The 18,722-nt window shown below is 46.1% G+C and overlaps 1 protein-coding gene across 1 annotated transcript in view; it reads left to right on the forward strand.

Annotated features, from left to right (window-relative positions):
• Positions 1 to 18,722, forward strand: part of LMAN1 (lectin, mannose binding 1) — a gene marked incomplete in the record, with an annotated part of 407,951 nt that overhangs the window by 280,013 nt on the left and 109,216 nt on the right. The window contains 1 exon segment of the mRNA XM_044066156.1: positions 5,578 to 5,699. Within this exon segment, the coding sequence (XP_043922091.1) occupies positions 5,578 to 5,699 (122 nt within the window).

An 18,722-nucleotide genomic window follows, 5' to 3' on the forward strand; every position in this document is an offset into this window, starting at 1 on the left:
AACCTGGATAGGGTATAGCTGTTAGAACATTGCTACCCCTTCCACTAGGATCTCAGTCCGAGCCTCACTGAGGAGATCACTCACCAGATCCCCCTCAGACTCCTCTTGCCATCCACTGCAAGTACTCAGCACAAGGGCCTCCCTGTCATGGTAAGGTTTCATGTTAACATGGTACAGTTTGTCCCCCTGCCTCCTGCCTAGAAGTTCTACCATGTAGTTAACATCATTGACCTTCCTTACTACCTTGTAGGGTCCCTCCTAGGCTGCCTGCAGCTTGTTGTGTCTGACAGGAATGAGAACCATTACCTGCTGCTTTACAGCATACTCTCTCGCTTGAGCATTCCTGTCATAACAGACCTTTTTCTGCTGTTGGGCTTCTGCCAGGTTCTCCTGAGCCAAGCCCATGAGTTCCCTGAACCTTGTCCTAAGATTTAGGACATATGCCACAACAGACTTTTTGTGAGATTCACACTCACCCTCCCACTTGTCTCGAATCAAATCTAGAGGTCCCCTCTCATTATGTCCATACAGCAACTCAAAAGGTGAAAACCTGTGGATTCCAGGGGAACCTCTAAGTAAGCAAACAGACTGGGCAAATATTTGTCCCTCTCCCTTTTGAACTAGTCAGCAAATGCCTGTAGCATTGTCTCGAGTGTAGATTTTAACCTCTCCACAAGACCACTAGTCTGGGAATGGTAGGGGGTGGTCTTTAGGTGCTTCACCCCACAGTGCTTCCACAGACAAGCCAGCAGGTCTGACCTGAAATTGGCACTTCTTTCAGTCAGTATTTCTTTTGGGAAACCTACCCTCCAGAAAATTTCTTAACAAAGCATTTACCACCTTTTCTGCCTCAATGGAGGACAGAGCCGCTGCTTTGGTCTATCTGGTAGCATAATCTACAACCACTAGGATATACTTTTTCCCCTTTAGAACTTGGGGCACTCAGAGGCCAAACAATATTCATAGCTACCCTCTGAAATGGCTGCTCGGTCACAAGCAATGGCATCAAAGGAACGTTCACCTTGTCTCCTGCCTTGCCTACCTTTTGGCACTGTTCACAGGTCCTGCAGTTCACTGTTACATCTCTAGAAATAACAGGCCAATAAAAGTTCTGCATAATATGCCTCTTTGTATGTTTTATGCCCGTATGACCTGCAAAGGGAATATCATAGGATATGGCTGGAAGTGCCAGACGGTAGGCTTTGGGCACTACCAACTGCTGTATTCTCTCACCCTCCCTCAGGGGTCCACTCTTTATACAGTAACCCTTTGTTCCCAGTATACAGATTCCCCTTTCCATTAAGAATCAGGTGCCTCACTGGCTGCCTCAGGCCCTGTAATGTAGGGTCTGAGAGCTGAGCCTGTCTCAACTCTGTCCTAGTAACCTTTCCCCAGCTCCCCTTCCACAGGAAGCCTGGCATTCTCTGACAGCGGTGCCTCACTGTCAGCCTGGGTACTACTACTACTACTCTGCCATTGCAGTCACTCTATCCAAGGAAACACCAGTACCCACAAGCAGCTGTAGCTCACTTTCAGTCTCACTGCTACAGGGTAGCTCCCTTCCTAATGTAACCACCTCACCAGTCCTGGCTGCAAGTGTGCAGTCTGTCTGGGTCTCTCAAACACACAGTAGTGCATTATCAAAGTCTTTCCCTATTAGGACATCTGCAGGGATATCCTGAAACACACCTACTTGCTGGCTTCTTTTCCACCCTGCCAGTTAAGGTGAACCCTAGCCAAAGGTATTTGGAATGTGGTCCCTCCTAAAGCTCTGACTGGAGTAGACTGCTCAAGCAAGTAGTCCTCTCTAACCATTGCAGGCTTCGTAATTGTTAGATCAGAGGCTGTCTCTCTTAGCCGTGGCCTCTCCCATTCATTAAGATAGATAGGATATAACCTCTTGTCCAGTTTGGTACCCTTGTTGTCTCGAGACAACCTACTGTTGGCATTTTGTCATTTCGACTTACTGGCTCTCCCACCTTTTGTTCCCCACCGTGCCACTGTGGACATCTGTATGCTGCATGGCCCTACTGGTTGCATTTAAAACGTTTAATTCTTGGTCCTGGACTTGCACCTGGACTAGTAACTTCCCCTGCTACTGGCAGACTCTGTTGGGCAGTCTGAGCTGCCCACCATGGGTTCCCTTAGACCCATGAGCAGCACTGGGTGTCCCTTTCCTGTGCAGTGATGCCCTGCTTGCTAGGTATAGGTCTCCCTTCTTCCCCAACTCATCTGCAGTAGTGCATTGTCTATCAGCTAACCAGATTCTCATGTTCTCAGGCAAAAGTACTAAGGTCTGCTAGCCCTTCAGAAGTGGTGACCTGACATCCACTCACACACCTATGAAAATAAGTGGTTAGTTCAGCAACATATTCTTGCACACTTTCATCTGCCTTGTGTTTGTGCTCACAAAACTTTTTTCTGTAAGCTTCAGGTGTTAATTTAAAAACATTCTAAAAGACAGTTCTTTACAACATTATAATTTAAACAGTCAGTATCAGACCGTTTAAAAATTAGTTACAGCTTTACCATGGAGTATGGGGATCAGGAACCACCTAATGTTCAGAGTTTTTAAATTTTTCTGAAGCTTCCTTGCATTTAAGTTTTGTACTTTGCCCTTTCATCTCTCTGCGACACCAAGGGTTTTCACGAAGTGCTTGCCCCCTGTTGTAACATTTTGCAGAATGCAGGGAATTCAAATTTTCCCTTACCTAGACAACCTGATAAAGGCTCAGCCCTCAGTACTTCTTCAGGAACACCTGTTCTTTGCTATTGCCCTTCTACAGAGTTTACAGTTCACTATAAACTTCCAAAAGTCTTCCCTCCGTCCTTCGCAGGATCACATTTTTCTGGGATGCAGAATAAAAACAGACAAAATGTTAGCCTCTCTTCCAGTGGAAAAAGTTTTGTTCCTGACTTCCTATTTCCAGAGCATTCTTCCTCTCCACTCCTTGACATCCAGGGACTTCCTTCGTTTCTTGGGGTACATGGCATCCAATATCCCCATGATACCCTTAGCAAGGCTACACATGAGAAAGTTGCAGTGGTGTCTAAGAACTATGTGACTGCAACACTTGCATCCATTAGAGTTTGATTCCACTCCCCCCTTTCTTAAAAAGGAAGCTAGAGAGTGGATCCCACCAGGTAAAGAGAACCCCCAACCTACCACTGCAACCACCCCTTCCTACCCTGGAGTTCTTCACAGGCGCTTCAAACACAAGTTGGAGTGCAACTCTCCGAACCTGGAGGGTCAGAGATGTTTAGTCTCCCAAGCAAGCCCATGAACACATCAGTGTAAAGGAGATGAGGACACTGGTTTTGGTACTGCAAATATACAAAAGCAGTCTTGTTCCAGGAGTACTAAGGTGGTTCACAGACAACACCACAGCCGTTTGGTACATCAACAAGCAGGGGGGGACGAAGTTTTGCATTCTATGCAGACTTAGCCCTGCTGGCCTGGGAATTACTCAGCACATAATACAGTGGCAGACTCTCTAAGCTGGTCCATGACCCAATCCCATGAATGGATGTTGCACAGGGATGTTTCTGAACCTAATCCATCATTGTGGGTACACTTCAGATCAGTTTGCCTCCCCCTTGAGCAGACAACTTCCAAAATGTTGTGCCAGGGTCCCACATCCCCTGGTGTGGAAGGTGGATACTGTCTTTGTCATGGACGTGGATGTTTCTGTATGCATCCCCCCCCCCCGTGCCTCTTCCTACAGATGGTCCTACTGAAGTCAGCAGGATCAGCCAAAAACCTTGTTGGTGACTCCCTTTTGCCCAAGGCAGCACTAGTTCCCCCTTCTCCTCCATCTAGCCAGGGGCAATCATCTCAAGTTACCCCACAGAATGGATTTAATCACACAGCACAAAGGGACCCTAGTACATCCACAACTGTCAACTCTGAATCTGGCATTGTGGGTGATGGTGTCTGTAAGGGATTAAAACCCTTTTTTTTCTGAAGATGTGCTACAAGTTCTGCAAGAGGCCAGAAAACCTGCAACTAGGAAATCCTACATTTCCAAATGAAAAAGGTTTTCCATCTGGTGTCCTAAAATGGACCTACAGCCACCGTCAGTTTATGTCCCGGTGTATTTGTCCTATCTGTGTTAATTGATGAGGGCTAGGTTGTCCTATTCTTCAGTGAAGGCTCACATTTCAGCTGTCTCTGCTTGTCTGCCTGTGTCTCCACCTTTGGCCTCTAGGTTAGAGGTAAAACTGTGCCTTAAAGGCGTCCATGTCAGACTACCAAGAAAACAAATGCCTCCCCCTTGGGATCTTAGTTTTGTGCCTGAGAAGCTTACACTGGGATTGTTTGAACCAGCAAGCTCCTATTCCCAGCAGCATTGTACCTGGAAGACTTGTTAGTGGCCATTACATCTGCTAGAAGTGTTTGAGTTACAAGCCCTGATTTCCAATCCTCCCTTCACTGTATTTCATAGAGATGGGGTTTCCCTGTGCATTAACCCTTCCTTCATGGCCAAAGTGGTTAATGGGTTATCCCTAAATCAGTCCATTAATGTTCCTACCTTTTCCCTTCACTGTCCCAGTGAGGGAGTATTGCATACCTTGGATGTGCACAGGCAGCTCAGATACTACCTCGACAAAACCAAGCTTATTCACAAATCTGACTGCCTGTTTGTCCCTTACCACCCAAGAGCTCTGGGTAAGTCATTTTCCAAGCAAACTATTAGGCCATTTCCTTTTGTTTGTCAAATGGTAAAAACCTTGCTTTCCCTGTGAAGGCCCATTCTACTAGAGCAGATTCTTCCTCGGGGGCATTCTTTAAAGGGTTGGACATTGGCCCCATTCTGGAGGCAGCTACATGGTGGTCTGTCCATACTTTCACTAAACACTACAAGCTTGACACCATCTCCAGTCCAGAGTTGGGTTTGCAAGAGGAATCCTGCATGGGTTTATTGAAAAAGCATCGGTTAATCCTCCTCCAAATTTGTCCCAAGCTTGAGCTTTGGCATTCTCCCTTCAGTTATGAGTACTGCGGCATATGAGTAGAAGGATATAGAATAGTTGTGTAAAATCTTACCATAACCATAAATGTCCTTCTCTTCTATATGCTACAGTATTGCTTCCCCACCCTGCCATCCCCCTGATGCTTGCCTAGTTTTCTGTTGATATAATTCTCAGCTACAATCTCAGACTGGTGCTGGGTGGCACATAGTTCTGAGGTAGGTATGTGCTGACGTCTGCTTTATACCAGATGTGTCTCTATGGCGGATGTATGCGTTATATGGTGTGGCATAGCATGTACCTCGCAGTACCATTAAAGCTTTTGGATACTGGTTGGAAGTATGAGTCAGCCGGAGGCAGACTCCCTTATGTTATAAATATTGCAGCGTATAGAAGACATCTATGGTTATGGTAAGATTCTGTTCTTTCCATTGACATTAGCATGCCGTTTGCAATTTGACCAAGATATTTGTTTTGCTGGCATGTTTTTTCTAGCCATTGACCAAGGTATAGTCGCAGTAACGCAGATATTTTAGGATGAGAATGAAATGAAAGATAAACGCAGATACTCCGTTTGTAGTCTCATACCATGTTCTTTTTTTACAGGCATTAAATGAGAAGCCAAAATGCCCGGAATTGCCACCCTTTCCATCATGTCTCTCTACGGTGCACTTTTTCATATTTGTAGCTGTGCAGTCTATATTATTCATTGCATATATAATGTACAGGTGAGTTTTCCTCTAATTTGTTAACGTGGATGTGCTAAAGTTAAGTATGACTAACATCCCATCATATGTATTGTGGGTATGAAATAATTTAGCCATTTATTTTGTTGATATTTTTTTTACCTGGTAAATTAACTGGCCCTGAGCCCACACACAAATGGGTTACCTAGAATTAAAAGCCAAAATTCATATTACATTAGTCAGTCAGAACATACTACAGAATTCACTTACAAAATAATGTTGTATAATTGGAATACGTAACAAGGCAAAAAAAGTAATGCATTCAGCAGGTACCTGAGGTGAGGGGCATATGACATTTGAAAAAGATCAGTAGTAGTAACCCCCAAATTTGACTAAATACACATAATGGAACAGGATACGTAACACAATGTGTTTATTACAATAAGTGCATGCAGTATTTATATGTAGCAGTTAACAGTGTATATACCTACTTTAATGGGAAATGTGAAGAAATTTATGCCAAGACTGCATTGTAGAAGTACCGAAGTAAATGGAATGCTATACTGAGAGGACATTCAGCAAATTGAGTAGAGAAAGTTTAGAAAAAAGGGACGGAAGCTTTTGAAAGGATTTAATAATACAGGAGAATTGAGAGCAAGTCACATGTCATGTAACATATAAGAGAGTGAAAGGGCAGTGCATTCAGTATAACTGGTTGAAAACATTTTGACCAGCAGTAATTGTCAGAAGTGAGACCACACACCAGAAAACATTTAGTAGTTGGAGATAGCCAGCTAGATAAAGACCCTGTATTCAAGTATGTGATGCCTGAGAAGCATGCAAGAGCCAAGGCAGACCTACAAAAAGTAATGACAAGTAAGGGAGTCCTTGAAGTATCAGGCTGTATAAGCTGTAAAGGAAATTGTCAAGATCGCAATGAAATACAGCAAAATTATACCACGGTTACAGTGCAAACTGATACAGCTAGCACAATAGCATACAGATCTGCAGCAAACTGATACAGCTAGCACAATAGCATACAGATCTGCAGCAAATTTCACAATGCTTGAAGCGAATCCCATCCCCTTGTCCTCCATGAAATATGATCCCACCATAAATTCCATCTGAAGTTGTCCCCTCAGTTGTCATTAAAATCAGAGACTTTAATTCCATTGGACCAGGTAAGGTTTCAGGAAGCCTAATTTGTGCAGTCAGTCACCCCAGTCTAGCCACTTAAGCGTATTTTTTAATGGAGCATGTTAACAGCTTGGCATATATTTACATTCCCAATCCACTACAACAGTTGTTCTTTGACTGCTACAGAACAAAACAGCTTTCCAAGCATATTGTGCAAGTTATTGTCATCATGGGTCTTATTCAGGCTGACATGTGAAAGTTCCTCCTCTGTGACTTACCCAGTACAGCATTGTCAAAGGGAGATCTTGTGTACTTAACCTTTTACGTTTCTTTTTAACTGCCATCATGGAAGAAGATTCATCTGTTGGTGCAGCTTTACCCCCTTATTGCCGAAGTGTTCAACACTGGTACTGCATGGTAGAGTCATTAATACAAGCACAGGATTTAGAGGCAACTTGAGCTGCATCTTGAGTCCCCAGTTAACTACATGTTCATACACAGCAGGAGGCGAGTATATGATTTCTGTCCTCAGCATGCCGTCACCAGTGGAGTCCCTGAAGGCTGTCTCTTGACACCTTTCATTTTTCAGATGTCAAAGCTGACTGTACTGTCTGGCTCACCAAATATGCAGATATCTGCAGCCTCGGGGAAGATTGCCTTCAGCCCCATTGATTATGCATCTTGCCAAGTGGGAGTTAGCTTTACAAATAAATGGAGCAATGGAATTGACATTGTCTTTGGTGTTTAAAAAAAGTGCAGCATTCTGGAATTTGGCAACCATCTTTCCTTACTTCCTTTACATACTGTTAATGACAGGAACGAAAAGTTGGCAGGGTAGTAAGACCTTGGAGTCCTTGTAGACAGGAACCTTTAATTTGATACCTATATAGCTGCTACTATTCACAAAGCATACCTGTTTTTGTGACCCTCTGTAGGATCTAGAGCTGATGTTCTTCGTGTTTCACTGTTGCAGTCATTACATTTGGGTTATCTGCTTGCAGTAGCCCTCAAGTCGGCCTGATTAACCAAGTCTTGGGTCCTGCGTCAGTTGCTGTCCCTTCTTCCATGACGTCAGGGGTATAAAACATGCAGCCGACACCATTACATCAGTTTTTCTTGCCGTGCGGTAGCAGAAGCAGTTCGCAAGTGCTGGTTGGCCAACTCCTGAAATTTTCATTTGCGAGTTTCAGAACCGAATTCTACAACTAAAAGCTAAGTACCCCATTGGGGAAACATTTTCTTGCTCCTTACCAATGTCAGTAAAAGTTAATAATTGCATTACTTGTGGAAAGCAAATACCTCACAAAAATTTGCATTCGTACTGTATTTCTTGCCTAGGCCCTGACCATGATGTACCTTGCTGTCGGTTTTGTGCTTTATTTAATCGGCGCACTATCCGTTGTCTGTATATCTTCGCCTCTAAATATTTCGGTTCTCGGATTAATTATCCAGAAATGTCGGTTAGCCATCCGACTACCGGAATTTTGAAAAAACGCAAAGATAGACAGAGAGAGGCCGCCGAGGTCCAAAGCTGCCAACGACACTTCTAAGCCAGTCGCCAGTACTCAGTGAGGCTCTTTTGCAGCCCCTGATACCCGCTACTTCTGACTCGCAGGCCTCTACTGAGACCCATTCGGAGTCCAGTATGCCGTGAGATGCTTCAACTGTGGAACCTGCGGATGTCTCTACCTTGGATGGGTCCGGAGCCGCTGTGCAGGCACCGGCTTCTGAGGGTGTATTCAGGCCTACGGACTTGCACATTAAACCGACACCTCCTTCTTCATTTAGGCCAAAATCTCGAACTATGCCTAAGAAACAGCCGCCCAGACATCATGCTCAGGCCTCTATGCCCAAAAAACAAACAATTAGAATGGCTGAAGATCTTATAACTCTAATCAGAGGAAGCCAACCTCCCCCCTCTAAGAGACCTAGGACTGAAGTTGTTTATGAATCTTCGGACCAGGATTCTGATTTCTGTGATATTACTGATCTGGATTTGTCCTTATCTACTTATGAGGATTCTGATGCAGATGACTCTATTCCCTCTGCTTCCCCTCCAGAGGATTTTTCTTTTGGTGAGACCTTACATACTGTAACGGAACATTTCCACTGGGAAAGCCAGTTTTTTTCTGATTCAAAGAAGAGACTTTGGGATTTCTTACTCCTGCCTCAGCATAGGTCTTTAGCTATACCTCCTGTACTAGACATTGTTGATGATGCCTTTTCAGAATCTAGTTTGGCTTCTGATTCTTTGCCTCCTGCTCCCAGAAAACCTGACAGATATTACATGGTTCCTGATCCACACAAGTTAAAGGCTTCTACTGCTAAAAATCCTACCCCCTTTGCTAGAGACTCCAGGGCGCTGGATAGATGGGTAAGGTGGTTTACACTTCTGCAGCCTTGGCCATTAGGGCTTTAAACTGCCAGTTCCATATGTTAAAGTATCCAACAACATGTTATTGGATTGCTTAAACAGAAAATGATGATTCCTGACTGCTGAAAATAAAGAATTACAGGATTTAATGCATTCTGCTGAACAGGTTGGAAAACATACTTTGCAATGTGGATTTGATTCATTAGAGGCCTCTTGCAGGGCTGCTGCTGATCTTCGTGTTTTACTGTTGCAGTCATTACATTTGGGTAATCTGCTGGCAGGTTGCCCTCAGTCGGTCTGAATTCCAAAGTCTTGGGTCCTGCGTCGGTTGCTGTCTCCTCTTCCATTACGTCAGGTCGTCAGGGGTATAAAACAAGCAGCCGACACCATTTTCATTAGTCTTTCTTGTCGAGCGGTGCCCCTAAGCAGAAGCAGTTCGCAAGTGCCGGTCAGCCAACTCCTGAAATTTTCGAGTTTCAGAACCGAAGTCTTCACTAAAGCTAAGTACCCTGTTGGGGAAACTTTCTTCTTGCTCCATACCAATGTCAGAAAAAGTTAATAATTGTATTACTTGTGGGAAGCAAATACCTCCTAAGGATTTCCTTTATACTGTATTCCTTGCCTAGGCCGTGATCACAACGTGCCTGGCTGTCGGTTTTGTGATAGATTTAACCAACACACTATTAAGCATTGGTATATTTTTGCTTCAGAATATTTTGGAAACTGATTTGACTACCCTGAAATGTCGTCTGATAGCAATCCGACTACGGGAGTACACAAAAAAACGCCAAGAAAAGGACAGACCATCGAGGTCCAAAACCGAAGATTCTCCTAAGCCAGTCGCCGGTTCGCTGGTACTCAGGTGCTTTCGCAGCCCCTGATACCTGCTGCTTTCGAGTCTCAGGCCCCTACTGAAACCCATGTGGAGTCTGGCACGCCGCGAGATACTCTAAGTATTGTACCCACGGATGTCTCTCCCTCGGATGGGTCCGGAGCCGCTGAGCAGGCACTGGCTTCTGACATCGGTATCGTGCAAGAAGAAAGTTTCCCCATCGGGATACTTGGCTTTAGTGAAGACTTCTGTTCTGAAACTTGAAAATTTCAGGAGTTGGCTGACCGGCACTTGCGAACTGCTTCTGCTTCGGGCACCGCACGGCTAGAAAGACTAAAGAAAATGGCGTTGGCTGCTTGTTTCATACCCTTGACGACTTGACGTAATGGAAGAGGAGACCGCAACGGACACAGGACCCAAGACTTTGGAATTCAGGCCTCACCTTCTTTTTTATTTAAAACCGACAGCTGCAAAACCAAAGACAAAAGCAACTTCTAAAGCTAAAAAACTGATGCATGAGCCATGTGCACAGGCTGCTATGCCTAAAAAACAGATGATCAAAATGGCTGAAGACCTAATTATCTTAATCAGGGGTTCCCAACCCCCTCCTGATAAGAGGCCTAGGCAAGACACTGATTATGAATCTTCAGATCAGGTTTCTGTTTCTTCTGATTCCTCTTCTAATCAGGAATCCTCTATACCTCCCTATGAGTATTCTGATGCAGAGGAATCTATCCCATCTGCATCACCTCCTGAGGATTATTCATTTGGAGAAACCTTGCATACTTCGAGGGAGCATTTTCACTGGGAGAGTCAAGATTTCTCAGAATCAAAAAAGAGGCTCAGGGATTTTCTTCTCCCTCAGCACAGGCCTTTAGCCATATACCCCCTGTTTTAGAGATTGTGGATAATGTGTTTTCGGAGACAAGTTTGACTCCTTACCTCCGGCTCCCAGCAAGCCTGACAGATATTACAGGGTCCCTGACTTTCTCAAATATTTATTTAGAAACCCTGCTGCTGACCCTGAAACTGTTTCACAGGGTCCAAAGGGAGTTAAGGCCTCAACAGCAAAAAATCCTACCCCCTCTGAAAGAGATTCAAGGGCACTGGATAGATGGGGAAAGAAGGTTTATACATCTGCAACCTTGCAATTAGGGCCTTAAACTGCCAGTTTCATATGCTCAAGTATCAACAACATGTTATGGGATTGTTGAAACAGAAAATGATGATGATTTCTGATTGTGCAGAAAATAAGGAATTGCAGGAATTACTGCATGCAACTGAACAAGTTGGAAAACATACTTTTTAATGTGGTTTTGATTCCTTAGAGGCCTCCTGCAGGGCCGCAGTTACTGAATCTGTGATTAGGAGGCATGCCTGGCTAAAAGAGCAAAATTTGCCTGATCATGTTAAAGCTAAATTACTGGATGCACCTTTACAGCATGATACTCTGGTATTAAGACAGAAGCGGTTTTAAAGAAAATGGAAGACAAAGCTAAGTCTATGCAAACTGTAAAAGACTTCTTACAAGTGCAGTCACCAAGATTCAGTAGACACTGCCCTACAAAAAATTGGTCCTTTCCTGTGTCTGACAGAGCTCAAAGGGGCAAATCCAGATACCCTAAAGGTCCTAGATACCAGGCACAAGATTCTTACAGGTCAAAGCAATGGGGTGCTTCTACCTCCAAATCTGGAGGAGATAAAGCGCAACCCTACAAAAAACAGTCCCAATGACTTCCCTCTGCCATCACCAAGCACTTACCTTTTGGAAGCACCCTTGGGGGGAAAATCAGTACTTTTTGCTCAAAATTGGCAGTTAACCCAGGACAAGTGGGTGCTAAACATAGTATCACAAGGATACAGATTCCATTTCCATACTCTGCCAATGGCAAACTGTTGGCCGAATCTGCCAAAAAATCAATGGGCAGAGGCACAAAAACAGGTTACGTCCCTCGTGGATATGGGGGCTATTTAGCCAGTACCAGAACAGGAAAAAGGACAAGGTTTTTACTCAAGACTGTTCTTGGTACCCAGAAAGGACAAGGCCTGGAGGCCAGTACTGGATTTATCAATTCTGAACACATTCCTGGGCATTCCAAAATTCAAAATGCTAACTTTGCAGCAGCTTCTGCCCATGCTGGGCAAGAATGCTTGGCTGGTGACATTAAACCTAAAAGAGGCATACCTGCATGTCCCAATAAGGGAATCGTGCAGAAGATGCCTCTGTTTCAAGGCTGGCTTAATGCATTACCAATTCTCTGCACTGACCTTTGGCTTATCTACTGCGCCCAGGGTCTTTACAAAGTGCCTGGCACCATTAATTGCTTTTTGCAGACAAAGAAGCATACAAATATATCCTTACTTGGACGACTGTCTCAAGCAGAGAGCAAAGACATTCTTCTTCAGCACCTGGCATTTGTGAAAAGGCCTCTAACATGCCTACTAGGGTACACAATAAACGAAAAGAAATCACAGCTGGTACCCTCTCTAAAGATAACATTCGTAGGTGCAAGCTTGAATTCAACTGCCCAGATGGCTTTCCTCATGCCAGACAAAGGCAACTGACTACTTACTTCAAACTGATGGCAACAAAAACCCAGTTATCTGCAAGACAAACTCTGCAGGCTTTGGGGTTCATGGCATCCTGCATCCTACTGATTCCATATGCAAAACTGCATATGAGGAAACTTCAATGGTACCTAAAATGTTTATGGAGTCAACATTGTCACAGTCTGGAAACAATGATTCCTCTCATTCCCTGCCTGCAACAGGAGTTTCTATGGTGGGCAAAGGCATTTCACCAAAACATGGGATGGGCTTCACTCTACCCCCTGCCAGCCAAACCTTAACAGATGCATCAGATTATGCATGGGGGGCCCACCTGGCAGGAGGATGCATTCAGGGCATATGGACCCCAAAACAAATGCATCTGCATATCAACCAAAAAGAGATGTTAGCTGTTCAAAATTCCCTGACAGCCTTCAAGGATTTACTTCATCCAGGACAACCACTGATAGACAGACACCACGATTATGTGGTATATAAACAAGCAGAAGGGCACACACTCCTACCCCCTTTGCAGACTAGCCATGGCACTGTGGGACACAGCTTTGACTTACCAAGTACATTTTCAAGCTCAATTCCTGCCAGGAAAACAAAATACTCTGGCAGATGATTTAAGCAGAAACCTTATGGACCCTCACGAGTGGAAACTAGATCCACAAGTCTTCAGCATGATAAAGAAATGGGGGAGCCCGGACATAGATCTATTTGCTTCTCCTCAAAATTATCAATTGAAAAGATTCTGCACAAGGACTTATCCCAGACAAGCATGGAAAGTGGACGCCCTATCCATCAGTTGGAAAAACCTATCAGATGTTAAGTTGTCAATCTCGCCTTCATTCTTGCTTGATGGGTTCGAAGCCGATCCTCGGCTCCGACTCTGCACTTGCTAAGCTCGAGAGTCACTTTTACCAGCTCGAGGCAGCCCCATATCCCATGATGCAAGGAGGTAAGTACCCAGATCTCGTTTGCCGCTTCGCTGATGAGGTCCTCCTTTTACCAGCTCCTGGTAAGTGTTTTATATAATACTATTTTTGCCCCTTTTTCACTTTAAAACTTTGTATTTAACGTTTTTAGTTCAAAGTAAGCCCTTTTCTGACTAAAATTTCCCTCTCTTCTTAATATTTTTAGTCAGGCCTTCTCCCCTCCCATCCCCCCCCCCCCCTGTTAGGGTGTGTGTGTGTGTGTGTGTGTGTGTGTGTGTGTGTGTGTGAGAGGTTAGTTATCTGTAATTTTTTTTGGGATAACTTGTTCTTGGGACTGTGTTGTGTGTGTTTTTCTACAACCATGTCCAAGGAAAGGGTCTCGGGCTTTAAGAAGTGTGACTCGTGCCGTCAGAAGATGTCTGACAGACGGTCACACTTCTTGCCTATACTGCCTAGGACCTCTCCACCTGCAGGACTCCTGTGCGATTTGTCATTCCTTCAGCCAGAGAGTCCTGCAGGAGAGGAGAAACAAATTAATTTTAAGGGGTCTTCTTAAACCGGAGGGCTCTCCGGCTAAGTCGGCTCCGAGTAAGACTTCCAAGTCTTCCAAGGCCCAGGCTTCTGTGTCTAAGCCTGTGGCCTCGGTTACGACTCTTTCTGAGTCGAGATCGGCTCCGGCTGGAGCTGATCCTGGTTTGCTTAAACCTTCGGCACCGATGACTATCGGTGCCGATACTGGTTCGGTCACATCGGTGTCTGCTCCGACTGGTTCCGACCACCATGTGGCTCAGGCTTCGGTGTCGGCGCCGACCGGCTCCGACACCCTTACTTTTATGGCTGTATCGGCTCCGGCTGGAGCCGATGCATCTAGACCTTCTGTCAGTGCCGAAAAGTCCTCTGCTCCGACTGCGATAGTTTCGTCGGCTCCGATGGTTCCTTCGAGGAAGAGGTCCAGGTCCCCTTCCTTGGAACCGATACTCTCGGCTCCGGCCTCACCTCTCCTCTCGGAACGGAGCCATCGGAGCCGATCATCCAGGTCATCCAGGCTTTCTGACCATGATTTAGAGAGGGTGGTCAGTAGATTATTGAAATCACAGGCACTGGCCCAGATGCTACATAGTCCGTCTCAACAGACGACTATTAGTCCACACCCTATTGCAGTTCCTCCTTCAACTCTACCTCAGAGTTTGGAGCTGGAGTCTTCGGGAATAGTTTCTGCTATGGCTGAGGGGCAGATACCCCCCCCCCCCTTCTGCTCCCTCAGCATCTACTCTTATCTCCTCTTCGAGACCTTCCTTAGAGGGATTCGGTGGTCGGGCTTCCCTGGTCTCCTCCGAGGGGGTGAGTGGCATCGGACCCTTGTCCGACCCCGCTCTTCCCCTTGGAGCCTCAGCCTTGGTGAGCTCTGCTCCGACATCTGCCTCGGAGCCTTCCCTTTCAGTGGGCCCTGGAGTTCCGGTTTCTTCGGAGCAGGTTCTCTCGGGCCTCCCTGGGAGGGGAGCCTTCGAGGTGATGAAGAGTGTGCTGGCCACTGGACTCAGCCAGCAGTCTGTTCCCTTAGCTCCTCCCTCTACGGTGCCTGTCTATCTCTGCCATCTCTCTTGCTCCCAGAACCAGAGATCCTCCGCCTCAGGTTTCCCCACTGGGAAGAACTCCCTCTTCCGAGGATTCTCCTGATCCGTCAGGGGATCCCCCGCGCAAGAGGACTTGTAAGAGGAAACACGCAGACTCCCCTGAGTCTATCACTTCAGATACCGACTTAGATGAGTCGGAGGGATCCCCAAGATCCCCCTCTGAGGATGTCTCTTTTTCAGACATCCTAGAGCTCCTTAAACAGAGGGGAAACTGGCCCTCCAATAATCCCTCTGAGGAGGAGTCGGTATACCTAGAGACGTTTGGATCTCGGCCCTCCACCTCCTGGGTGTCTCCGCCTTTCGACCCCCTTATGCAGGTTATTGCTCGAAAGGCTTGGGCTGCTCCTGACTCTGTAGAGCCAGTTCCTAGGAGGCCGTCTAAATTTATTACTGCCCCTTCGGATAAGCAATTCCTTACGAAAGGTGTCCCTGCTGATGCCATGGTGGTGGCGGCTGCCACTAAGAAGGAACTTGCAGATCCTTCCGTACCTGTCCATCCTCCTAATAAGGACTCTAGGACCATGGATAGGTATGGTAAGTGGATGTTTTCTTCAGCGACCTTTGCTATACGCTGAACTACTTATGTCACTTCACCAGACTCCAAAGGGACATCCTTAAGGAGCTAGGTGAAGTAGTACAGGATCCCACAGCTGCAGGGGCTCAAGAAAAAATTGCTTCGCAGCTAGGAACCCTTAATTCTATTGCTAACTCCTCCATGCGACTGATATCATATGCAGCAGATGGAGCGAGTAGGGCCGCAGGTACAGGTGTGGCTGTTAGACGCCAAGCCTGGATGCGGCTCTGTAATTTTGCAGATCCCTTTAAGGCGTCCTTCACAAACTCTCCCTTTGATGGGTCAGCTTTGTTTGGCCCTCAAGTGAAGGATACATTGACCAGGTGTGAGCAGGACGACAAGACTCTTTCTGCCGTAGGGGTCCGTTTTTCCACTCCTTCTAGACCTTATCCTAAAGGACAGAAGGGTGGCAAAATGTGGTTCCGCAAATCCCAAGGAGTCACGCCGGATACACGTGGTCAGTTTACCCCTAGAGGCAGAAGGGGTAACAATAACAGACGCCGCTCTAGAGGCAGAGGGGGTCCACAAAACCAGGGAAGCAGAGAGCCTCTCTGACAAGCCCTTTCAGCATCCCTGAGATGTTGCCCGACTGTCCATCCTTGGAGGCAGTTGGGGGAAGACTATCGCTGTACCCAGAAGCCTGGCGTTCCCTCACTCAAGACAGATGGGTACAGTCGATCATATCCGAGGGTTACAAAATTCCTTTCGAGGAAAGTCCTTTCTCTCACTCAAATTCCCTTCCAGATGTACCACCCGGTCTAAGGGAAATTGCAGAGTTAGAAGTATTCAAACTTCTACAAAAAAGAGCCATTCAGCCAGTTACAACAGACCATTCAGAGCCCGGAATCTACTCAAGGTTCTTTTTGGTCCCCAAAAAGACGGGAGACTGGAGACCAATATTTGATCTCAGCAGACTCAACAAGTCTGTGAGAAAGACAAGATTCCGAATGGTCACACTAGAGTCAATTCTGCCCTTCCTAGAGAAGGACAACTGGATGTGCTCAATAGATCTTCAGGATGCGTACTATCACATAAAAATTCACAGGCGCTCCAGAAGGTTTCTCCGCTTTCGGCTGAGGTCCAGTCACTTCCAGTTCAGAGCCCTGCCCTTTGGTCTCACTACAGCCCCCAGAGTGTTCACCAAATGTATGGCAGTGGTCACGGCTCACCTGAGACGTCAAGGATTCCAGGTGTTTCCGTATCTCGACGACTGGCTCCTTTCAGCCACCACCAGGCATCAACTTCTTCAAGCCAGGGATTACACAATAAATCTTTGCACTCATTTGGGAATTTCGATCAACTACGAAAAATCCTCCTTATTGCCCTGTCAGTCTATTACTTTCATAGGCACAAACTTAAACACTGTTCGGATGTCAGCTACCCTCACAGATCAAAGAATCTCAGACATTCAAAGTCACGTGAGGATCATCCTAGCCAGCAAGAAAGTACAAGCCAGAATGGTTCTAAAAGTGTTGGGCCTCATGGCTGCGGCCATTACCCTTCTTCCCCTGGCCCGCTTCTATATGCGCCTGCTTCAGTGGATGTTATTCACTCAGTGGTCTTACCAACAACTTCCGATGCGCCACCAAATACTGGTGACACAGATTTGCAAGAATCATCTTTCATGGTGGATTACTTCTCCCCAGATTCACCAAGGCAGACCCTTTGTACCCCCAGCCCCGGTAGCCACTGTCACTACGGACGCCTCCCTGATCGGGTGGGGGGGGTCATTATCAGGGCAGGATGGTTCATGGGAAGTGGCAACCGTTCGAATACCACCTGCACATAAATGTCCTAGAGATGAGAGCAGTGCTTTTAACGTTGCAAGCCCTCAATGACTTTCTTCCCTTGGGGACAATTGCAGTCCACACAGACAACATGTCTGTAGTATGGTATATCAACAAACAGGGCGGAACCAAGTCCTACCCCTTGTGTCGAGAAGCGCTCAGACTTTGGCAATGGGCGATCTCCTCTCATCGGTTTCTGGTAGCAACGCATATCCCTGGGAAAACCAACATTTTAGCGGACAGATTGAGCAGAGCTATTCTCATGCCTCACGAGTGGTCTCTCAAACAATCTATAGTGGAGGAGATTTTTCTAGAATGGGGCCGCCCATGTTGCGATCTTTTTGCTACTCCCCAAAACAGCAAATGCCCAGACGACTTCTCTCTCTTCCCACTGCCAGGCCATCCCCCCAGAGACGCTCTAACCCAGGATTGGCCCCAGGGACGACTTTATGCCTTTCCTCCCTTTCCCCTGATTCCACAGGTACTCCAGAAAGCCACCGTTTTGAGAGCCAAAATGATTCTCATTGCTCCTTATTGGCCTCGACAGATTTGGTTTCCGTTCCTTCATCGTCACCTCTTGGAGCAGCCGTGGCATCTGGACCCAGTGCCAGACCTTCTGATTCACCAATCGGGTCAGCTGCACCGGTCTTATCCCTTCTCTCAACCTCACAGCTTGGTTGCTCCACTTCCTTCCTTAGCCAGGCTTCCTATGATCTCTAATCCTGTTAGAGACATCATAGTAGCTTCCTTAAAATCCTCTACTAGGAGGATTTATACTAGCAAATGGAAACGTTTTTCGTATTGGGCAAAAGCCAAAAATATTGATCCCTTTACTGCTCCAGTACAAGCAGTTTTGGATTTCTTAGCGGAAATCTTTCACGCGGGCTCCTCTTCCTCCACGGTCAAAGTTCAGTTGGCTGCTATCTCGAACTTTCATGTCGGGTTCGCAGATCACAACATTGTCCCACAGGCTTTGTAGAGCCTTCTTAAAAGGAATTTTTCTCCTGAAGCCTCCAATCAGGAGTCCTCCTCCTCAATGGGACCTAAATTTAGTGCTGACATCCTTGATTCTTCCTCCCTTCGAGCCAGCTGTTTCATGTTCCCTGAAATTTCTTTCATGGAAAACTTTATTCCTGGTTGCTATTACTTCGGCTAGGAGGGTATCTGAACTTCATGCTCTCTCTGTTCGCCCCCCCCTATTTAGTCTTCCACAAAGACAGAGTATCATTGAGAACTAAT

Source organism: Protopterus annectens, chromosome 1.part0 (genome assembly GCF_019279795.1).
Source record: "Protopterus annectens isolate FY-2018-M chromosome 1.part0, PAN1.0, whole genome shotgun sequence".
NCBI lineage: Eukaryota > Metazoa > Chordata > Ceratodontiformes > Protopteridae > Protopterus > Protopterus annectens.